This window comes from Carcharodon carcharias, chromosome 23 (genome assembly GCF_017639515.1).
Source record: "Carcharodon carcharias isolate sCarCar2 chromosome 23, sCarCar2.pri, whole genome shotgun sequence".
Taxonomy (NCBI): Eukaryota; Metazoa; Chordata; class Chondrichthyes; order Lamniformes; family Lamnidae; genus Carcharodon; species Carcharodon carcharias.
In genome coordinates, this window is record NC_054489.1 from 22,827,683 (window position 1) to 22,852,869 (window position 25,187).

General features: G+C 42.7%; 1 protein-coding gene across 1 annotated transcript in view; it reads right to left on the reverse strand.

Annotated features, from left to right (window-relative positions):
• Positions 1-25,187, reverse strand: part of mpp2b (membrane palmitoylated protein 2b) — a 524,997-nt gene that overhangs the window by 132,816 nt on the left and 366,994 nt on the right. Inside the window, exon 3 of the mRNA XM_041173430.1 lies at positions 20,478-20,596. Within this exon, the coding sequence (XP_041029364.1) occupies positions 20,478-20,596 (119 nt within the window). The remainder of the gene's footprint in view (positions 1-20,477; positions 20,597-25,187) is intronic.

Sequence of the window (25,187 nt, forward strand, 5' to 3'; positions counted from 1 at the left end):
CTCTAGCTTCAGACCATTGAAAAACAATGGTACTGCTGTGAAAACTCACAAAATGAATGAGAGAAATACACCCAGGCCTCCAGAGTGTGAGCGACAACCCAAACAAGCTGAGTGCTTTTTCTGCTACCACTATGGCCATATAAGGAGGCACTGCAGAGAAAGGCTAAAACAGCACTATAAAGGAAGAAGGAAAAATCGTGCAATATGCCTCATGGAAGAGCCGGAAGAAATAGAATCAGATATCCATTCATTATATAACCTCAAAGTGGGCAGAAGTGTGCCAATCCAAATAGTTATTACAGTTGACGGTCAACCCACTAAGATGGAAGTTGATATGGAAGCATCAATGTCCGTCATTGGAGAGCATACATTTAGATATCTGAGTAAAGCAAGCCATCCTTTGAAGTTAGAAGTTTCAGAAATAAGCTGATGACATACACGGGCAAAGAAATAAGACTGAAAAGGTTATGTCAAATCTCGGCGACGTATGGAGATCAACCTGAAAGGCTGCCCTTGTTAGTGGTGGCTAGAGAGGGCCCCAGCTTAATAGGCTGCAACAGGCTTGAAAATATTAAATTGAAATGGGCTGAAATTTTTCAAATTACAATGAAAAACTTACAGGAATTGTTGCAAAAGTATTCTTCCATTTTCAACGATGAGTTAGGAAGGATTTGAGGGTTACAGGCCAGGATCCATGTCGACCCAAACACAACCCCCAGATTTATAAGAGCCAGACCCAGTCCCTTATGCTCTATGAGACAAAGCTGGAACCAAACTGGACAGACTGGAAAAATTGGGCATCCTACAACCAGTGCAATTTTCTGAGTGGGTGGCACCCGTCATACCTGTACTGAAGCCGGACCAAAGCGTGCGTTTATGCGGTGACTATAAGCTAACTGTCACTAAGGTAGCCAAACTTGATAGACATCCGATATCCAAGATTGAGGAATTGTATTCGAAGTTGGCAGGGGGCACCACATATTCAAAATTAGACATGAGCCATGCCTACCAGCAGGTAGAGTTGGAAAAGGACTCTAGGGAATTTGTCACCATTAATATGCACCGAGGATTGTATCAATACACACGTCTACCCTTTGGGGTCTCCTCGGCATGTGCTATTTTCCAAAGAACGATGGAAAAATTGCTCCAAGGATTGATCATTTACTTAGATGACATATTGGTCATGGGACTGACCGACGATGAACACTTAGCAAATCTAGAAGAGGTGCTCAAACCCTTCGCACAAGCAGGCGTACATTTAAAATGAAAGAAGTGTCTGTTCCGAGCTAAAGAGGTAGTTTACTTGGGGCACAAGGTCAATGCGCAGGGCCTGCGTCCTGTGGAAGAAAAAGTCCAGGCCATTCGCAAGGCACCTGCCCCGAGAAATACAACAGAGCTTAAGGCCTTCTTAGGTATGGTAAACTACTACAGCTGGTTCCTCCCAAATCTTTCAACTATGCTGGCCCCATTGTATGGCCTGCTTAAGAAGAACCAGAAATGGAGTTGGCAAACCCTGCACCAGGATGCCTTCCTGAAAGTGAAGCGATCGTTAAGATCATCGGCCTTGTTGGTCCACTTTGACCCCAAGAAGGAATTAATTTTAACATGTGATGTGTCCCCTTTTGGAACAGGGGCTGTCCTTTCACATCGGATAGCAGATGGCTCAGAAAGCCCCATTGGTTATACATCTCAGTGTCGCAGAGTGACGATATTCTTAGATTGAAAAGGAGGGCTTATCTATCATAAAAGCAAAATATTGCTGATGCTGGAAATCTGAAACAGAAACAAAAACTGCTGGAAAAACTCAGCAGGTCTGACAGCATCTGTGGAGAAAAGACAGAAGGCATCTTCTGCATATTGTGTTCGGCATCTGGAAGTTTCATCAATATTTTCACGGTCACCATTTCCATATTATAACCAACCACAAGCCCTTACTGGAATTATTTGCAGAAGATAAAGTGATACCATCTATTGTATTGGCTCAAATCCAGAGATGGGCACTAATATTAGCCGCCGACGAATACACTTTTGTTCACCGTTCGGAAACTCAAATCGCACATGCCGATGCAATAAGCCACCTTCCCCTGCCAGCTAATAACAGGGAGGCTCCAATTCCCCAGGAACTGGTCTTAGTGCTAAATCTTCTGGATGCCTCCCCTGTTCAGACCAGACAAATCTGTGAATGGACAAGTTGGGACCCATTGTTGTCTAACGTCCAGGAGCAGGTCTTGAGTGGTTGGGCAGGTGGATCTAAATCTGAGGAGATGAAGCCCTATTCTGATCATAAATATGAACTATCCTGCCAGGACAGTATATTACTCTGGGGAGCAAGGGTTATCATGCCCCTGAATGGGCGAAGGCTGTTATTAGCCGAGCTACATAGCGCTCATCTGGGTATTAGCAGAATGAAGATGCTCGTACACAGTTATTGGTGGTAACCAGGCATGGAGTTGATTATAGAAACCCTGGTCAAAAGATGCCCTCAATGCCAGCAGGTGCAAAAGCTCCCCCCCTTAGCTCCATTGCACCCATGGGAATGGCCTGGGCAGCCATGGTTGTGCCTCCACATCGATTACGTGGGACCCATCTTGGGCACAATGGTTCTTTTACTGATTACCTCCCACTCAAAATGGATGGACGTCTACAAAGTCCAGTTGCCCACATGCGCTGCCATCATAGACCGTTTGCGGCAGAGTTTTGCAGTGCATTGGTTGCCAGGGGTCTTCGTGTCCAACAACGGGACCGCTTTTACCAGCAGAGAGCTCCACAGGTTTCTGACCCTTAACAGCATTACCTACACCAAAACCTCACCCTACCACCCAGCATCGAAACGGCATGGCTAAGCGGGCAGTCCAAACCTTTAAATCCAGGTGAAAAAGATGGAAGGGGATTCCATCGGCACGAGATTGTACCAGTTCTTGTTCACATACTAGACCATGCCACACATGACGACTGGCATTGCCCCTGCAGTACCACTAATGAAGAGACTCTCTGCACCCATCTGACCCTTATCCGGCCAAATTTAGAGGGGAGGGCGGAAATAAGCCAAGAGGTGCAGAAAACCAGGCCCGACAGCCATGGTCGCGAAAGAACTTACACTGTGAGAGATCCGGTCCTCATGAAGAACTTTGGAGATGGGCCCAATTGGCTGTTAGGTGAGGTGAGTGCAGTAATTGGACACCTCTCCTAACATGTATTGGTGATCAGCCGAATAATTAGATAATACGCGGATCACCTCCGCCAAAGAACACCAGTCCCACAACAAGAAATGCAGTCTTCATCTACGTTTGAGTTTGTGCTGCATGTAGAGGACGGCTCACACAATTTGGAAGCACCAGTGGGGCCTGTGGGACTTGAAAGGGTCAGGAGCCAAATCTGCCAATTGCCATCGAGGAACCCTGTGGACAACTGTCCCCTGAAAAGGAGGTCTCGGGAAAACCAGCCTAGGTTATTGAACTGCGATGCTCAATATGTCTGAGAAAGTCTCATGAGAGACTTGATCTGTAAATAGTTGTTGTGTAAATATTTAATGTATTTTAAACTTGTTAGCTGTACTTTTAAGTAAAGGGGGAGGGCTCTGGTAAAATGAGGTCCCTTTCAGAGAATGAAAGTGTACTGATCATGTGATAGCACTGACGAATCACTGTACAGCGTGGGCAACTGAGAACTGTAAGTCTAGTTCTGGAGGTTTCTGAATGAGCACGTATGATCTAGTGCTCTGCCTATATCTCAATAATCCATCACTGTTTATTCTTACATCAGTCTCTTCCCGTTATTGATTACAAGCAGCGATTGATGAGAACATAGAAAGGCATGCAGTTAGGGTTCAGCTAGCCAATAAACTCATTTACCCAAGACATAAAAGATTCATGGAGGATGATGACGAGATGCAGTGAAGACAGGCCTGACATCCTTAACTTGCATTGGTGAACGTTGGACTCCTGTGTGGCTGATTGCCGTGCACATACACTCAGTGCTCAGGCTCATATCATGGAGACACAGCGGAGGCCCTAATAGTCGCTAGATTCCTGGAGGGTGATGATGAAATGCATTGAGGACTATCCATAGATCTTCACATAGCCTTTGTGAACGTCCGACTCCTGTCTGGCTGTGGGCAGCTCACTTGCATTCTATGATCAGGGTCATATCATAGAGGCACAGGTGTGAAACTTTAAATGCACCTGATCCTTTGTCAGTTTTCAACACCTGACCCCTTCAGTACCACAGTGTCACCGGTCACAGATGCTTAAGAGATGGGGGACTAGCCCCAACTCAAAGGTGCTGTGAGCACAGAGAGGGAATGATGGAACTCTGTGGCACCTGCCTACGACATTCTGGCAGCAATGACAAGCACTGTTGAAATGCAGGAATCAGTAATATTTCGAATGACTGTGAAACCAGACCATCACTTTGGTCTGAACGTTACAGGGAAGGAGCCCTGGACTGGGACACCTGCCTTTATCTTGTGCAGGAACCAAGCTTTCACATCTGAGTGACATGAACACTGCTCATCAGAACAAGGAACCATAGGCAAGGATACATTTTTGAGAATTAATTTACAATAGTGAACAGTACGTACAAGTCATTAACACCCATGTCCAGACTGTGCAAATACATCTTCACCTTCCCAACCCTTTTGGTGCTCCCCCGACATCCACAGCGGAGGTGGAGGCAGTCTGCTGACTGCTGTGTCCTGTCTGTGATGATGTTCGTGGGCATCTTCTGGAGGGCTGAGTCCTGGAAGGCCCCGGCCTGTTTTTGGGGTCCTGTGATGAGCTGAAGCCGCGGGGGTCACAGGAAGAGGGGATTTGGATTGTCTGGACATTCCCGGAGTCACCTGGGTGGATGACCCTGGGGTGTCGAGCTGCTGGTCCTCCTCCTTATGGGTAACCCAATGGCCCCTGTCTGACTCCTTGAGAAGGGAAGCTGGAGTGAGATTGAGCTGCCCTGCACCTCTCTCGCATTGACACTGTTGGAGGCCAACTATGGCACCAGCGGTGGAGTTCAGTCCGCGCTGTAGCACAGGATCAATATCCTGGACCAAGGTCTCCATGGCGGCCACCATTGTACCAGTGTTGACCTCAGTGTGTTGGCTCCTCCATTGCAATCTGGGGAATGCAGTGGATCTTCTTTCCTGATGTTCCCGAGCTTGCCTTTGCAGCTCCAGCAACTGAGGTATGACAGAGTCCAGAGGCTCCTCATCTGACTCAGACTCAGCAGATTTCTGCCCTCCAACAGTCCTCCAAATACTGGAAACCTGGGAGGTTCTTGCCACAGTGCGATGTGCTCGCCAGATTGTGACCCCTGAGGCTACTCTAGAACTAGGTCCCACGAGGTGTGTGTCTCCGCACTTGTGGAGGGTGTGGGTGAGCGCTGTGATGTGTCTTCAATTAGGGTGTCATCAGATTCTTCTTCAGAGATCTTTGGGGCTTGAGTTGAAGGCCTGGCTCATTGACCCCCTCAGCTGCTTCCCAGATATGCCTGCAAAGCATGGAGAGATAATTAGTCTATGGCAGGGGATTGTAAAACAGGGGAACTCACTCACAGCGTGGTTATCTGATGAATGTTGCACTGCTAGATCCTCTCTTGGTTAAGCACTGCTGACCTCACTGTCAGCACAGGAATGGCCCAGATGGTCATAGGCCAGCTGGATGACTCAGAGGCACGGCACCATTTTATGTGGGCGGGCCAATTATGGCCCACCCAGTGTGACGTCTGCAGGGAATCCCTGTGCGGGAAGGAGAGATTCCTAAAATCAAGAGTGCACTCTTTCACACCTGTGCACAAAAGAGTACACTCATCTCCCTGAGGCTAAGTGCAGCCTCAGGGAGATCAGCTCTAAATGTGAAAAAGCTCAAAATAGAAAAATAAAATTTCCCTAACATGTCCCCTCATGTGACAATGTCACATGAGTTGGGACATGTTCATAATTTCCAAAAAAACTTTATTAAAATTTTTAAAACCCTACATGAAACCTCTTCCTGCCCGTGGATGAGGTTTCATGCTTTTGCTATTCGCGCTGGGGCTCCTGATTACTTTAATTGACCCTGTCAATGGCCTCAGTCGGCCGTTGACAGGTTGGCGGGCGCACAGCTGATTTTGCTGCACCCCCGCCTTCCTGAAAATTTAAATGGGGTGCGGTGATGTTGGGAGTTCCGCTTAACGTCACCGCATGTCATTTTACGTGTTGGTGAGTGGGTCCCGCCCCCTCTCGCCAACAGTAAAATCCAGCCCTGTGAGTACCTTGATGTTGGGCGTTCCTCCACCAGAATGCCACCTCTCCTTTTTGTTGTGTCTGAGCTTGTCCTGCCTGAATACAGATGGAGAGAGTGTAAGTAGGATGGCTGCCGGACCAGATGAGAAGGATGCCTGGTATGTGTGGGTGCTGAGTGGTGTCATGGATGGGATGAGGATACGATCTGCAGGGCAGATGAATGGTGATGTTCATTGAACTGGCAGTGAATGAGATCCCTGTGGATGTGTGATGGGTTTGTGAATGTGGGAGTTGAGAGTGCAAAGAGGATTAAACTTCCTCTGGCAGAATGGAGGAGATCATTCATCCTCTTTTGGCACTGGGTAGCTGTCCTGTTTTGCAGGGCATTGACACTGACCACTGCTGCCACCATCTCCCAAGCTGGATTGGTGACCTTGTTTGCTCATGTTCGCCCAGAGCTGGGGTAGAGAATTTCACGGCGGGCCTCCACTGTTGTCCAGTGGGCACCTGAGGGAGACGTCACTAAAGTTGAGGGCAGCATAATTCCTGCCTTTGGCAGCCATGACTTTGCAGCAGCTTTTTGATTCCTTAGAGACTGCTAGCTCTGTGCAGGGGCATCCTTTAAATATGGCGCCCGGATTAGTGAAGGCCTGAGGTGACGGTGGGCTGGGCGAATCAGGGGCCGCCCAGCCAGCGATCTGGAGTGTCTCCCGTGAATGCATTATTAATGAGGTGGGACGCGCCGGCAATGGGACAATATGGTGCAAAAACCCGCCATTGTGGCCAGTGAGTAAAACATGCCCGCTACCGCACCTAATGCAAATCTGGGGTGATTCCGCCCCTCAATTGGTAAATTTCTTAATTTCACAGAATCACACAATGCAGAAGAGGCCCTTCGGCCCATTGAGTCTGCACCGACATGTGAGAAACACCTGATCTATCTACCTAATCGCATTTACCAGCACTTGGCCCATAGCCTTGAATGTTATGACATGCCAAGTGCTCATCCAGGTACTTTTTAAAGGATGTGAGGCACCCCACCTCCACCACCCTCCCAGGCAGCACATTCCAGACTGTCATCATCCTCTGGGTAAAAGAAATTTTCCTCACATCTCCCCTAACCTCCTGCCCCTCACCTTGAACTTATGTATTTGGTGGTAGTTGGGTAAATTTGGTTATTTCGGCTTATGGATTCCTATGGGGATCATATCACCAGTTCAGAGGAAGCCTTGGAAACCCAAGAGAAGCAGATGAGGATAAAACATTTTTATTTCATGTTTGCAAGTGCAATCAAAAGCAAAATCTACCTCAAGATTTTAAATCAACTGACAATTGTACTTCATTTTAATTAGAAAACAATGCATGGTGTTGACTGAGGATTCAGGATTAATAAATTTATAAAAATTGTTAATACATATATTTAAAAGTGGGCAGACTCACAGTTGCAATATTGAACCAGTTCAAATATGCACATTAAAACAGACTGTGAATAACGGGAGAATTAATTATAATATTGTAATGCACTGTTGTCCGGAGATTTACCAATAATGTTCCTTTGACATTTGAATGGTCACTGTGCAAACCCTCAAAGCAAACATTCCGAATACATTGAGATTGTTTGATGTTGCTTTATAGAAGCCGTAATAGGATCTAAAAGATGCCGTGAATATAGTGCCATGCTAATCAAAGCTGCAAGGCTATGTTTCATGTTTTCTGTCTACTCTGCTCTCAAGACCATTACTAAGACAAATCTTCTGTTTATAATACTGCTAGGAAGGCAAAATTAAGAGTAAACAAAACTGTAACTTTTCCAACCCCTTTCTTCTGTCTTTCTGTTCTGAAAAAGAAAGTAAACCAGAACATTGCAGTTCTTCTATTCAAGTATCTAATGGAGACTTTTGTGAGTTTTATCTCATTTCCGGTCAGAACTCAAATATCAAAACATACAATCTCTCACACATTGTAATTTTTTTTAGAACTGCACAGATATACAGTGTATGTATTTCCAAATATATGCCAGCAAATCGTTCACGGTAAGCCAAGAGGACATGCTGTTTCATATAGGAGTATTACAATATACTGCTAAAGTTAGTTCTGTTTTTTCCTAAGGCCACAAGATCTAATATCTATAAATAGGTACAATTGTCAATTGGAGGATAATTATTTCTTGAGATAGATGCCAGGCTGTAAATATCTGGTTTCTTTCCCCATTCATAAATCCAACAGAAAGCTGGTGCTTTTATTGGAAAACTAAATTGCTTTGCATCTGTAACCAAGTGGCATCCGCAGCATGAGGGTGGTCCCCATGCTGCTATACAGATATATCACGAAGAAAAATCTAATGGCAATTTTCTTAAAATATTTTATTACATTGGATTTATTCCCCTTACATTTGGATTTTTCCTACTGAATAGCAGTGTTTTTTTTTCTGGAGCAGGTCCAGACGTTTCCTGTCACTTTGCTTGCTTGCAATGTAGCAATTTAGCAACTGATGACTATCCTTGGCCGGTTCAGGAAAATCTGAATACATTCAGGAACCATGTTGGACTTAGTTCCACTTTCTACAGGCAGCATTAGTATAGAAACGTTCTCCTGGAAAACTTAGCAGTGAGCAAAGGAATAGTAATGTCACAAGGAAAATACTACAGATGCTGGGAATCTGAAATAAAAACAGAAAAAGTGCTGCAAACACTCTGCAGGTATGGCAGCATCTGTGGAGAAAGAAACAGAGTCAGTGTTTCAGGTCTGTGATCTTTCATCAATATGTTCTTCCTTCAGCAACCGTCTCTGGCTCTGAATTCTTTCACATGGATTCCACTGAAATTCCACCCTTCATGTTTCGGATTCACCCATCATTGTGGATATTTCCAATGTCTCTTTTACACAGAACATGTCATCTGCCTCCTTTCCCAGTCAACACAAGAGTTGATTTGATAAATTATTCAGGTACAGCTGTCCTACCTGCAGAGTAATTTCTCAGAGATTTTCAATATTAACAACAACAAGGGGGCATTTTTCATTCTGCCTGCCAAATGGAACACAGGCAGTCAGGCTTCTGAAGTCACCCATGTAATTTATTGACCGGGACCCCGCTCTCTTCCTGCAGACTTTGATTTAACATCTGCCTCTGAGCTGGTGAGGCCGACGCCTGCCAAGCACAGGTTAGGTACTTAATATGCAGATTGGAATCCAATGGCACCATCGGGTCCTGACTGCTATTTTAACCAGAAGCCTGCATGGAGAAAATTACCAGCCAAGCCAACCAAACAAGAACAGGAGTTGATGCTATAAGAGGTCGAAAACGTTCCCTTCATTTTTGTTTTTCCTTGTGGTGCCAGAAGGGGCTGCAGTCTCTCCCCTGCTTCTCCCCTTCCCCATCTTCCATCGCAAGGTCCTCTTCTCATGGCATTTCTGAGTGCCAGGTGTTATGCATTTGCTGGTTTGCTGTATTTCTTATATATCTGGTTAAACTCAGAGCAATGTAGATTTGACACCAGTTCTAAATCCACAATACTTAAAAATATCTTCACTCACAGGATTTCTACACACATGAGCCAGAATTTTGCCCCCCCTGTTGGGGGGGAAGTTGATGGGCGGGCGCGTGCAGGCGCTCTTCCGATCAGCGCCCCCGATTGGAGGCGCGGTACCATTTTATGTGGTGGGCTAATTAAGGCCAGTCCAGCGTTATGTCAGCAGGGAAGTGCTATGCGTTCCCTGTGCATGCACACGAAAGAGCGCACTCATCTCCCTGAGGCTAAGTACTGCCTCAGAGAGATGGCCTTTACTTTCAAAAATATTGAAAATAGAAAAAAAAATTCCCTTACGTGTCCCCTCATGTGACAATGTCACATGAGTTGGGACATGTTCATAATTTCCAAAAAAAATTATTAAAATTTTTAAAACCCTACATGAAACCTCATCCCACCTGTGGATGAGGTTTCATGTTTTTTCTACTTCCCGCTGGGGCTCCTGGCCTGTCCAACCTTAAGGTTGGACGGGCAGGTCCACTAATTACTTTAATTGATCTGTCAATGGCCTCAATTGGCCATTGACAGGTCAGCGGGCGCGCAACTGATTTTGCTGTGCCCCCACCTTCCTGAAAGTTTTAATGGGGCGGGGTGACATCAGGAGATCTGCCCAAAGTCATCACACATCATTTTACAGCCCCGCTCACTGATGGTAAAATCCTGCCCATGGGCTCAGCCCAGGTTCTGAAACTTTCTGTATGGTGTCAGTTACTTAACTCTCTAGCTCCACCCGCAGCTAAGAAATTAAGCACAGTGAACATAGATCAGTCAACAGACCAACATGATCAAACACAGATCAATCAAACATTGAACACCACATATTTACTCCCCTTTAACTAAAGACACTATTTTAAATTAAACCATCCTAAACAACAAACATGTACACATCAATTTATTTCTTAGGCAAGAATTTTCCCATCAGCGACCGGGGGAGAGGCCTGCTCGCTGATGCGTAAAATGACACGGAATGACGTTGGTCGGAACTCTCGATGTCATCCCATGTCATTTGCATTTTCAGGTCGGCAGGGGTGCAGCCAAGTCAGCTGTGCACCCGCCAACTGTCAACAGCCAATTGAGGCCATTCAAAAAGCAATTAAAGCAATTAGTGGACCTGCCCATCCAACCTTAAGGTTGGCAGGCAGGTCGGGAGCGCTAGCGGCCACTTGTAAAAGCATGAAACCTCATCCATGGGCACTTGTCACATAAGGGGACATGGACGGTAAATGAAAGTTTTTGAAAGAATAACTTCTTCACTGTGGGAACCTATCTCCCTGAGGCAGGACTTAGTCTCAGGGAGATCAGAGCACTCCTTCGTGCACATGCGTGAAGGAGCGCATTTCCGCATTTGCCATTCCCTCCCCACCCGCACAGGGAGAGCACAGCTTTTCCGTGCGGATGTCACACTGGTGGCGAAAAATAGTGGCGCGTCCCCGATTGGGGGCGCTGGTCGGGTTCGCCCCTGCCCCCTCCCGCCCCCACACAACCTCCCTGACGGGGGGGAGGGGAAATTTCTGGCCTTAGATTCCAACTTGTTTGTTTTCTCTAAGCACATAAGCAGTCGTTGAGATATGAAGGTCTCTTGGGTCTGCGATTACACCTATGAATTTGAGGTTATAGTTCTGTGTGAACAACTTGATGAAGCGAATGATCAACATCACTCATTGGAAAAGGAAATATAGCATCATAATCACAGTCCTCAAAACACCCTAGTCTGCTCACTATAAAGCATTTCACATTCCACTTGGTGTTGTCATCCAGCAGATAAGCATTGGTACATCTTGATCTTCTCTGGAGCTAATAGAGATGATGGAAGATTGTAGTCACAATTTGGCCATTAATGCAAACCCAATCGCCAACTTCAAACTGTGGTTCCATTTTGCTTATGTTTTCACTTTAACTTGTTACTTTGTAATTTCATCTGCTTTCGCTCTGATATTCTCATTGACTAGTGTTGACAGCTTAAGAATGATCAGTGGTGTGCAAAAGTTATGAGTTTTTTAAGTTTGACTGGTGTCTTTCCGGTCAGAGAGTGAGGGGTAGATCGATATGTGCGAAGTAGGATGTGAATGGATTGTGTGAATGTTGTCCCCTCCGACATAACAGCTCTCAGATCACTGAATTTTTCAATGCCACCATTCAATTGCAGGGTGTAGCCCAATGTCAAATGGCGATGCATTCCGTAACTTGCTAGAAAGTCCGTAAACTGACTGGGAATAAACTGCTATCTGTTGTCCATACCGATAATCTCCAGCAAACCCCATTTTTGTATTTCACCTTGTGCCTGTAGCAGTGAGATAGGAACAAGGCATAAATATTATAAGATGGCCCAAACACCACATATTTCATAGAAATCCAATGCCTGTCTTTCATCATATTCTTGCAAGAGAAAATGATGATATAGCCAATGAGCATTGCCATCATAGCTTGTACAGAAGAAATGAGTCTGACATTGATGGTGTCTTCATCTGTTAATGTTTTGAAGTTCGTTTACAAGACTCTCAGAGTGAGGATAAACAAACCTGAAATGAAGAGGTAGCCTTGTGCAAGGAGATTCCACATCTCTTGTTCCAATTCTTGGGTTGCTCTGTGAATCTCAGCTCTGGGAAGCGCCAGATAACCATACTCAATCCGATATTCAAATGAGATCCATACCTACTGTTCGGATTATATCAGTTATGAAGCCCTTTCACATCAGTCATCCCACCTCACTGCACATCAATTTGCTTACGCTGATAAGAGACCTTTTAAATGTTTTAAAATGACTTTTAAATGACTATGAGAGAAGCTTTCTCACAGTTTAAAAGTAGGCACCAAGTGCTCACACAACAACACAATCACACTGAGGAGAGGTTGTTCAACAGCTCTACGTGCGGGAAGGAATTAATTAATTCATTCCACCTACTGACACACCAGCAAGTTCACATTGGGGAGAGACTGTTTATCTGCTTCATGTGTGGTAAGAAATTATCTCATTAATCCAAAGCTCATCACCACTTTTGTTATGTATTTGCTGGTTTGCAGACTTAAGAAATTAAGCACAATGAACGAAGTAACATGATCAAATACAGATTAATCAAACCATTGAACACTACGCGGGGGTCTGTTCTTTTTGCAGCCCCTTGCTAGAAAACATCATGCTGTTGTTTGAATGCCAGCTGCAGCTTCAAGCTGGGTTTGGATGTGATTTCCTTTGCAGCTAAGACCAGGAGCTGTCCAGAGAATGTATAGCGGCTCAAAAGTTTCATCTAAACATGGTGATAACAGCAGAATCATGGTTAGCTTTAAATACGTTATTTCTTATACAAAATACATATGTGTCACCTCTAAAGATATGGCCCAGAATGAAGGGACAGAAGTTTCTTCTGGCTGGAAGGTTCTTTGTGAAATGCATTTGAGTAATGGACATGGAACCACAGCACAAAACTGCTCTTAACTCAGACAGAACAAAGGACTGCCCATGTGGCAAATAATAAAATGTTGTGCTTGTGCCAAAATATGTTGCTGAGGAAGAGTATAGGATGACACACTCCGTATCTATTCATGCTAGACCTGATCTGGTGATGCACACAATAGGCAGCCAAAATGGAAGAGTCTCACTTTCCTCAGAACCAGCATGTCTTACTGAGCTAGGTACTTTAATTACAAAACAAAGTAATTTAAAGTACTCAGTTGTCAGTGATATCAAGTGATAATATTAGTAATTGTATGCTACATTGCACTGTTAAAACTAAACTGCAAAACAAAAATGAGAAGAAAAAAATCAATTCTTTCCAGCAGGCAGCCAACAGCTGAAAATATCAAAAATAGATGTTGTCTTTATTGAAGAATGTCAAATGTAGCTATAGGAACTCACACTTAACTGCTTTACTGTATTTTGCTTTGAATTATGGACAAAAGGCCATTATCTATCACTCCGAGCACAGTGTAACTGTAACATGAACATGCTCTTTTGGTTAATATTTCATACAAATTCCAAAATGTTATTTAGAATCATTTCCTTAACAAATCAGTATCAGACACATATACAGCAGCCTAGAAAGCTCAAAGAAGTGACAAATAAGCAAATGCTGACATATTCCACAAAAGTAAAAGCTGATGATTGAAATCAGCCCTGAAAATAGGCCTATCACCAGGAACCTTTTTTTTATGCTGAGTGAATAAGTTAAATTACTTGTTTTAAATTTGGAGTTCCAATGATTTTCCCATTGCTTTTGGAGATAACACATTCATAACTGGTCCATTTATCAAAGAAATATGAAACTCAGTGACTTTGTCAATGACATGTGAAAATCAAGAAGTTATACTGAAAGTACAATTAGCTTCTAACTTAAACTGAAGGCATAACACATAATCCACTACTCATAGTTCAGGGAAATACTCAAGAATATAAAAGGAGGATGTGACGAAAGCATAGGAGTTATTGTCTGAGCAGTCTGGTGACATAACTCCCCCAGGATATTTCTTTAAACTTGCTTACTGTACTTTCCAGCATTTTGGAAACCTAACTTTAAAGTCAAAAGAGATTTATACTGAAGGGGTTATAGCTATTTAAAATATTAAAATGAATCATTTGTTACAAGTTGCAGTTGATTTTTTTTTTGTACAGGAAGTATGGCCCTAAATAGTTCAACAACCCTAAGCTATACTTCTAACATAGCTACATGATGTGATATTGTAACTAATAGGTGCTAGACTACTTTTATAACAAAAATAAGGTAATTGAAATAAGTAAATAACATTTTACTGCAAACATATCAATGTAAATAACACACTTGCACTTCTATTACAGGTGCTTTCAGCTATCCTGGAGTAGGTTTCCAGACAAAAGCCCGTTGACTTTAGCTTCTTCACGAGCTATTGAAAGAAAGAATCTGAATTTTGTACAGTGCCTTTCATGATTTCAGGATGCTACACGGCACATCACTTACAATGAAGTACTTAGTCACTGTGGTAACATAGGCAAATGCAACAGCCAAAATTGCACACAGCAAGAGCAGCAGGTTGCACTGATTTTTTTTTTGAAGTCGTGTTGGTTGAAAGATTAAAATTTACCAGGCACAGGGAGGACTCCCATGCACTAATCCATGAGATCTTTTACATCTACCTTGATTTAACATCTCACCCAAATGGCATCTGTGACTGTGCAGCACTCGCTTAATATTGCGCTGAAGTGTTAGTCAAGATTGTGCACACAAAATCTGAAGTGGCATTTGAATTCACATGTTGTTACTTTTAAAGAAAGATTAAATCAATGCAATTGGCTTTCCCCCTGAGTCTTATAACCCTGGCATTTCCACCTGAAATCAGAGCCTAGCCTATACATTCTTCACAAGAACTAAATGCAGCCTGGTCATTTCCAGTTACTCCACAGGCTTCAAAATCTTCTGATGTGCATCCCACAAGAAGCCAACGAGCCACATTAAGTGAAAGTCCTTGGTCATTTTCAGATTGAGAAGAATCTATTTCATCTGGATAGAAACCTAAACTGAGCTACATACAAAATCCACTTCACCAACTTCAGATGAGGTGCAAAAAGAAAGACTCACATTTATATAATGCTTTTCATGACTACCAGATGTCACAAAGCACTTAACAGCCAATGAAGCACTTTTAAAGTGCAGGCGTTGTTGCAATTTAGGAAATGAGGCAGCCAATTCTAGCACAGCAAACTCCCACATACAGCAATGTACAGGAATATTACTAATTGTAGTATAAAGGGTTAACAGATAGGATATGCTAATGTATGACATACGTGGTGATGTGCCATGGACACTAGTTAGTCATATGTTAGACTCTCAAGAGAGAGGTTAGAATCATGCCTTGGAGCTAGATGCCTACTCTGTAACCTGTTTAGAATCAGTACTAATAAACAAATGTTAAGCAGATACCAGAGTATGTCTACAGTCTAAGAACCCAGTCCCAGGCCTACAGTCCAAGACCAATCTCAGAACATGGTGGCAGCGATGAAGGCAGTGACATAAAAGACAAATCAGTGTTATCAAATTAACCACAGAGTGAAGGAACCTTTGAAAGCAGCTTGAGAATTCTTGGTGGCAGAAGGAGGCACATTAGAGAAAGGTAACAATGACCGTACCTGAAGAGCAGGCCCTGCTCTTCCCCTGCCCATTTGACTGAATCGAGGGCCCGCAAAGAGGCCAGCAGTGGGAGTTATGGAAACACCATTTTCTCTGATATTGAGCAGCATCAGGTCTTCATGAAAAAGAGCCAAAAACCCAAGTTACTTCCTTTCTTTATGCAATAGGTCTAGTAGCAGATGATTTTCGTTTAAGGCAGGTTGTGCAGTTTGGTTTCAGTGTGGCAAAAACTGGACATTTCAAGCATTTCTGCAAATCCAGCAATTTTAATCAAAGTCACAGAGCAGTGAATATTTACGAAATGCATCTCTTTCAAGAAATGGAAAGTCCAGAAAACGACACCCTACGGAGTTCCTAGGGGAAGAAGATAGTCTTAGTCTAGACTACTGGTCAGTGACAGTCCAAGTTCAAGGCTTGGATACTTCATTTAAAATTAAAACTGGAGCAGCTGTTAACATATTAGATGACCTCGACTGGCTTCAGCCAATGATGCTTTATCCATCAGACATCAAGTTACAAGGTCCAGCGGCACTGACCGTCCAATCAAAGGCAGGATTATTATTGCTATCAGCTATAAAGGGTGACTGCTCTTTGATTCTCTATATGTCCTTCACAATCAATGAACATCCTTAATGAGTGGCGATGTTGGCATACTTCTAGGAATCTTAGAAAAATCAGATGATGCTAATAACATTTAAATGACTCACTGTCCTTCATGCAATAATCTTCAACCTTTTATTTAGAAGTAGTGAAAACTCAGCCTTCAGAAGCTGAAGAAGTTTATACACTTATCAGTAATTTCCTTTCTTTCAGAGACACCATCCAGTAGACCCAGGGCATGGAAGTTATGAATCTCTCAGTTCTTCACACAGTAAGGCCAGATGTGGAGGATGCAAAAGGCACTGCAGCAGATGGTGACCATCCCCATGAATACCTGTTGGACCTGAATCGGATCTTCCTAGATAGTGATGAGGAAGAATCCCTTGCAGCACTGAGTGACCTCTTGGAGGTTGAGGTCCTGGAGAATGATTCATCTTTCCCGATGTTGGATGCACCTTATGACATATCTGTTATCTTTGGAAGAATCAGCTGTGTTTTTAGTAGCTGAGCAGCATTCAGATCTTAGTCCTACTGAATCTACCAATGTATTATTTACTTTATCTCCTTTTGCTCATGAAGAATCCTCCACAGGGAGTGCTTTGCCTGAGTCCAGGTTAGAGTCCATAAAGGATCACATTGTTAAAGAGCTGGTATCCTTCCAGGGTGAAAGTCAATTGGCATCCATACTTCAGTCCCAGTCAAAAGTCTTCTCTTCAGAGCTGGAGGGCAGCACAGAAGTTGTGGCAGAATCTTTAGCATTTCAGAAGCTGCAGAATCCTTACAGCAATTGTGTCTCTGAGTTGATTGTCTACAAGAAATTCATCTCATTACAGAAGATGAGGTTGTCTTGTCTCCATTTTCTCAGCAATCCTTCCCATTGTCCATAGTGAGTAACCTTGCACAGAGAGAAGTGGGGCTCTCTTACCACTGCCGACAAAAAGTAGATAGTCCTCCAGGAAAATCATTGGGAAATCATCTCTTCTTTTCCTGACAGTCTTACAGGAAGCTGGTTGTTTTTTCCTTCATCGTCTAAGTTCATTGAAATCTCAGATCGTTAATGTCTTTTCAATCTTTGATACATCAGTGAGTGATACAACTGTCATAGTCTTCCCTGGAGTTTGAAGATAATTTCTCTTCTTAAGCTTCTTCCCAGAGTCTTCCTTTGAGAGAACAACAAGTTCCTCAGAGTGTCCCGAGTTCTTCTCTTCTAGTCCCAGAGGTAGCAAAGGTTAATTCTCTTCAGTCTTCTCTTTTGAATCAGTCTTTTATCGAAAAGCCTTTGTTGCCTTTACAGTTCAGTCATTCTGAAAGCTACACTCAGCTTCCGAGCTATGCTGACAGCAATGCTGATAGTGTTGTCCCATTACGCAGACGATGATATCCTACCAGATGCAGAAGAAAGCTCTCATGCCTCCCAGATGTCTTCACAAGGGCCGAGAATACTGAGGGTGATTGAATCCCCCAGCACTGTGACTTGGGGAGGGGACAAGTGGGAATTGGAGTTGAGTAGAATCTGTAGTTATAAGAAGGGAGTTACAGAAATATATTGTAAATCGTTAAAGACATAGTTTTATGTGGTTAAAAAGTAGGATGACATACTTGGCAGGAGGTGTAGAATAAAGGGTGAACAGATGAGACATGCTAATGTATGACATAGATGATGATGTACCCCAGACACTAGTCAGTCAGGTGTTAGACTCTCAAGAAAGAATTTGGAATCATACCTTGGAGCTAGTTGCCTATTCTGTAACCTGTTTAGAAGTAGTACTAATAAACAAGTGTTAAGCAGATACCAGAGTATGTCTACAGTCTGTCTAAGAACCAAATCCCATGCCTAGAGTCCAAGACAGAAGGACACAATTACAAAACATGGTGGCAGTTTAGAACAATAATGACCAGATAATCTGTTTTGTGATGTTGATTGAGGGATAAATATTGACCAGCACACTAGGGATAACTCCCCTGTTCTTCTTCGAAATAGGGCATAGTTTCTTTTACATCCACCCGAGCAAGCAGATGATGCCTCAGTTTAACGTCTCATCCAAACATTTCATTATTGGCTCCTCCAAAAATCTGGTACTCCCTCAATCCTGCAGTAGAGAGTCAGCCTTGATTTTTTTTTGTGCTCAATTGGGATTTGAAACAATCCAAGGCAAGTTGATAGTTCCTGGCTCCATTCACCAAGACCATTAAAATTCTAACACATCTACAACATCAAACACTGATGCAGCAAACATATCATAAATAATTAACCTGGTTAAACTCAGTCTGAATCATCATAGTCCTGAGGTATATTTCTTTGTAATAAAAGATCCGAAGGACCAAACTTTCTTTCATGGCACAACATTAATTGGAGTTTTTCAACAATCAGGAGGGCCCAATATTCATTAAGATTCACTGGTTTGGATCTAAACTTGGATCTACAGAGAATGATTCAATCATTCTGTAAATGGAGGATAATTTGTTTCTAATCTTCGTGTTTATCAAGGCAAAAACTGAATTGGCATTCAGCATTTTCAAAATGCTTATGCAAAAATCAACATTGCCGTTGAAGAAATTAATTTCAAAGTCCCGGCAACTGTTCCAACGGTGTTTATAATCTGACTCAAATTAACAGCAGATCTTTGTCATTTGTAACCTCTTAGCTATAAAATAATCATTGAGTTTTATGTAAACCAGTGGTTTTGGTGCCACTGGGTGCCAGCGTCATGAGCCAATGTGGGACAAAGACGATTGCATGGCTGAGTAGGTACAGAAGCGATTTTGACAGCACTCTGCATAGGTCTCAATGGAGCAGCCAGGCAGTGTGTGAAGTATTAATCTTGTTACTTTCTGTCAGCAATTGCTGACAAGCAGGCACAAGCCTAGAAACATTGACTGTCAGTGTGAAATGCTGTTGTTTGGCATGTATACTAACAATGCATCAATTAGCAACCAGTTTGTACCAGATGGTGGTAACAAATTCTACATGAGATTTACTAACAACTGAACTGTTGAAACTGCTATAAATAATGTTGTTTTATAATAATTAGATTAAAATAACGTTATTCCTTTTTTACCAATCTTGGATTGCAAAGGAACCTGAAAAAAGAACATCAATCATGGCACATTGGTTGTGTAAAACATGTCACCACATATTGTTGGCTTCAGAGGAACGACGATTCATCTGCTTTTCCAATTAATCTACAACCTTACAAAGGAAGACATTCATATTGAGTGGTGCCTTGCAATCCCTCATGTCCTATGTTATATTGTAAAACAGATGCTTCAATTCAACCTTACAGACAGGTGTCTATGTATAAAATTCCCCTGCCAGTGATTGCCTGAATAATGAATACTGATTATGGTCCAGTACCGCCATTCCTGATGTCACTGGAACAGAATCTTTCTTCACAGAATTTTCTACACAAATTGCCTCTCCTTGGAAAGCTTCCCACTTTTACAACAAGACACAGGGAACAAAGGCACATCCAAAAAAAAAAACCATAGATCCCACTACAACATATAGGATTTTCACAAAATTCAGATGAATGTAATTCTTTTTAAAGTCCTTGGAATTAGGTAGAATACATTTGATCCCATTTCATTTTTTGGTGTTGAAATATGCAGTACTCTTCAAAGTATTAAGTATAACACTTACTGGCTGCTTTTCTACCTTCTCTTATTTAAAAACTTGTTCTTATACAAGGTAGCTTTGAAAAAGATTCATTCTCAGTCATGCAGAGTCTTTGGATCTGTGGCTGAACATTAGGTAACAGCATATAGTTACTTTGTCTTTTAAGCAACATATCACTGGGCAATCAACCTACTCTTTTCTTTTAAAGATTTTGTGGTGCTTGTCAACAGTTAAACAGGAAAAAACATCTGAATATCCTTTTAATTTAACATGCTCAGGTCCAATACCTGCACAGCAGAAGAGGCAGCCTTGCCATAAACCAAGCTTGAGCATATTTCATGCTGGAGCTCATTAACTGATGCATTGCATAAAACAGCCCACAAACCAAGAACCACGACACAACAGTGTATAGGTTAAATAACTACCTTAGCTAGTGATCGTACAATTGGGCTCTCCATGATTCCTCTTAGGAAGAGTAAATCTAAGTCCTTGGCTCCTGTAGAGTTTGGCAAATCATTCAAGTTGTCCAGGACCTGCTGCATAGCTATAGAAAGAACAGAGTGCACATTTCAGTATGGAGTGCTTCACACATGAGAAGCTATTAAATACTACACATAAGTTGAGACAAACTACTTGGTCAAATACATTCATAGCACTTTCTTAGGATCAAGCAATGAAAAATCATAAGTCATGTTGTTGCCCTGGAAAAATTATAAAATGAAATAAGTTACCTTGTGCTAGATTAAGAACCCCACAGCAAACTCGAGATAAGGTAAAGTAAGAGGGTTGGTTTATTTTACACACATACAAAATGTGGGAAGGGGTTTCACGACGTCTGCCCCTTTTTGCGTTCATACAATAAAAGCAGGATAAGGGAAAGAAAGGGGTATAGGGCAAGACCACAATACAAATAAGAGCTATGATTTCACGTATGTCCAAAGTCCAGAGTCAACTGGTCCAGTAGCATATTCCTTCAGAGGTTAGCAGGCTGAAACTGTGGCAGGGTGATCCATCTTTCCGAAACTGAGGACTTCCACAATGGGAGAAGGTATATAGAGATGAATTAGTCTTGAAGGTACAGATACAAAAGCTCCAATGTTCCAGTAGTATACAGTGTAGGTGAGGCACTTCACCTGAACAGAGCTCTTTCTGCTGCTACCTGTTAGATGGTAAAATGGTAGACTGCTTGGGTTCAGTTCCACTCGGCAATATTACAGGTTCTAGCAGCTTGGGGGAGGTCATGTGACATACTTCCCACTTCTTCTCCTGGGTGTTGGACAAAAGATATGTTTTCTCAAGTCTGGAATCTTGAGGTGTTTAATAGAAGAGTCAGTGTTCCTTTCGTCCTTTGTAGATGTACCATCTCCGTTGACTGGAGCTCTGCCTTAGGAATGTAAAGGGGGTGGGTGCATTTCTTTGGAATTTGATTGTCAGTGTTCACAGAAGGCATAAGCACCTCTGCAAAGATAACATGGTCCCTGCTGGTTTCTGAAGATTAGAAATTCCTCCGGTATGAGTCATGGCTAGTTAGGGCAAAGCTTTGTCCGTGTTTAAAATAAAAATAATAATTTTATAAAGTAGCCAGGTTGATGTAGATATGATACATATATATTCCTTTCTGTCTTCTGGTCGGGACATTCGTGTGAATTATTTTAAAGGTTACAAATGTCTAATTTGAAATAACAACTTCTAATTCATGTAGAAAAAATGTCCCAATGCAGTTTGTAATGAAGAACTGGACACTGAGCTGGAGTTTGGGGGGAGAGCTGTGAAGGTGACCAGAGTGAGATTTAAGAAGGAAGCTTTTGAAATTGTGTTGAGGACTTTGAGAAGGGAATTCCAAACTATTGGGAAGTGTTGGGCTCCAGCAGTAATAGGAGAGAGAGGTGCATCGTACAAGAGTTAGAAAATTGTAACTTGTGACAGCAGAGGTAGAGTGGGGCAAGGAGGCAGTTTAGGATTAGAACTGAGAAATCAATGAGTTGCAGACCATGTTGTGGAGCTGGGCAAGGCCAAAGGTGTTAACTAAGCAGGATTTATTGTAGGGTAAAATCCAGGCATTAAGTTCTTGATAAGATGTTGCTTGTGCAGTGCTGAAGCTGAGGAGGCCTGCAAGGACAGGACTGGAGAAGTTGGCAAGGTGTTGAATTTCTCATCTTGTTTCTGTGTCCAATCAGCTTTCTGATTTAACAACGTATGGTCATGTGAGTACAATCAATCATAACAATAGGGAAGTAACGAAGTTGGCTAGCAACAGCCATGCCAGTTTACAGTCAGTATAGCTAGTGCCAGTTTACAGTTGGTATAGCTAGTGCCAGTTTACAATGATATAGCTAGCAGCAGGCACTACGTTGTTCTATTGCCTTTTGCTTCAACAGAAGGTAACACCACAGGAGAAAGGTTAAACTTGGCACTGAGAATAAGCTGTTGGAAGGATTTGAAGATGCCATAACAAATCCATTTAGCAATGTGCACAATATCACAAATTTTCATTCCTTTTAAATATACAGAGCATATTTTCTTTATGTAGATAGCAGCTGTAAGTAAACCAAGCAATCTGGACTTGACAATGGTAAAGCCTAGACAGCTATGTCACAACCATACACTAAGGGGACAACATCATTTACACGTGCCAAAAGAATGAGTTGCCTGCACATGAAGCCCAGATGTTTGAAGAGGCACATTTTTTACATCCTGGTCACATCATTGTAAAATGTTATAAAAGGAGGAATCTGTAGTGTAATGGGTTAATAGAGTAGTTATGATAATGAGTGACGTAGGTCGTATGTATCATTGACATCAGCAGTCATGGCTAAGCTCTTGGGAGTGAGGATGGAACAATCTGTACTAAGAAGAGACATACCTACTCTGTAAACTATCTTATATATTGTGTTAATAAGCCAGTTCAAAGCAAGTAACAGGGTAAGACTATGGTCTCTCTGGATAAGATAGGTCATGCATACCAGATTCTAGCAACCATGCCATGAGCATATGAAACAAGGTAGCAGCAGTGGTGACACAAATCTAGCCAAGGGTTGATGGTGCCATCGACAGAACCATGGCAACAAAGTGCAAGAAAATTTAGTAGCAGAGTGAATTTACAAACCCAGTGAGAAGTCACTGTCCCTACTCCACCCATCTGAAAGTCTTGAGGACCCGCAGAGAGGCCAAAAGTGGGAGTAATGGAAGAAGCATTTCCTCCGATATTAAGCTGCATTGGGCGCTCAGGCTAAAGGGCAGAAGCACTAGATCAGTTTATTTCTTTATGCCATGGGTCCAGTAACCAATGATGTCCTCCTGATGCAGGGGGTGGAAGAGTCCTCTGCAGACTTCGACACCGTTCTCAAAGCCTTCAGCACATAGTTTAGCCCAAAGCAAAACCTAGTGATACAGTACGCGCACTTTAACCAAAGGTCCCAAAGACTAGGGGAATCAGTTGAATTATTTCTTACTGACCTATATTGCCTAGCTAACTCTTGGCGATATGGTGCATTAAAGGTTGAACTTATTCATGACCGCATTGTCATGGGGCCTGTGATGAAAGGCTCTGAGATTTTTTGCAGACCAAGAACAACCTCATTCTGGATCAAGCAGTTCAATATGCGAGACTGGCTGAACTCAAAGAGATAAACCAGGTTATAATTTGTCATGACTCCAAGGCTCTAGGTGACTCTGTTTACTGGGTATGCCCATGGCCAGTGGCCCCATCCACTCAACAACCTGCCAAATTGGGCAATTTTGAGATGCCTACATTGTGGAACAAAGAAACAACACAGACGCCAAGATTTCCCAGCAGGGAGCATAGAGTGCTTCCTCTACAGGAAGACTGGACAATCCAAGTGCTTCTGTAAGTCCAACAAATGTAATCGAGGAATAAAATAAGAGAATATTTATGAAATGCACACCATCCAAAAAAATTGGAAATCAAGACAGAGAGGAAATGACAGAGTTTCTAGGGGAAGTAAATGGTCATAATCAGAACTATTGGTCAATTACTGTGCTAGTTAAAGGCTTTGACACCAATTTTAAAATTGACACTGGAAATGCCATTAACATACTCCCTGATCATCTAGACTGGCTTCAGCCAATATCCCTTCATTCATCAGATATTAATTTGCAAGGTCCAGGTGGCACAAATCTTCCATTAAAAGGCAGGATCATTGCTGCTTTTTATTACGAGGGGTGACAGATTGTTGATTCTCCCTATGCTGTTCACAATCAATGCACATCCTTCTTGAGTGGAGATGTTGGCATACTACTGGGAATTCTGGAAAAAACAGATATTAACTTGCATTTAGACAACTCGATGCCTTTCATGGACAAATTTCCTAATTTTTATGTAAAGACAGTGGATTTTCAACCGACAGCAGCTGAGGAGGTTTATTCAATCAGCAGTGATTTCCTTTCCATCACAGAGACAGCATCCACTGGGCACATATTGAGGTTGTGGACCTCTCAGTTCTTTACACAGCTGGGCCAGAACTGGCAGATACGGAAGGCACTGTGACAGACAGTGGCCGTCCACAAGGGGACCTGCATTGGCACTTTCCTGAAGAATGTAATTAGGAAGAGGCTATTGTAGCTCTGAGCAACCCATTGGAGGGTGAGGTCCTAGACGTTGATTTGCCATTCCAATCTACTGCCGAACCATATGAAGTCTCTGTTGTTTCTGCTTTGAGGAGTCTGCTGTGTTTACTGCAGCAGGACAACATTCCGATCTTCATTCCACTGAGCCTTCCAATTTAACGCATTGTCAATCTCTGGTTGACCATGATAAGTTGTCCAGACAGAGCAACATGTTTGATTCCATGCTTGTGTCCATAAAGGATCTCGCTGCCAGAGAGTTGGTAGCACCTATTACCTTGGGTGAAAGTAAACTGACACCCATGCTTGAGTCTCAGCTGAAAATCTTCTTCCCTGTAGAGCTGTTCTTCAGAACAGAAGCTGAGGCAGCATCCTCAAAGCTTCTACAGCTTTGGAATCCTGTACAGGAAATTTGTCTGCATGTCATCTTAGAGATTCATCCCATTGTAGAAAATAGTGTTGTCTTATCTTCCTAGCCCCAAAAAACCTTCCCCGTGCCAATGGTGCAGCAGCCTCACTCAGACAAAAATATGGCAATGTTACCACTACCT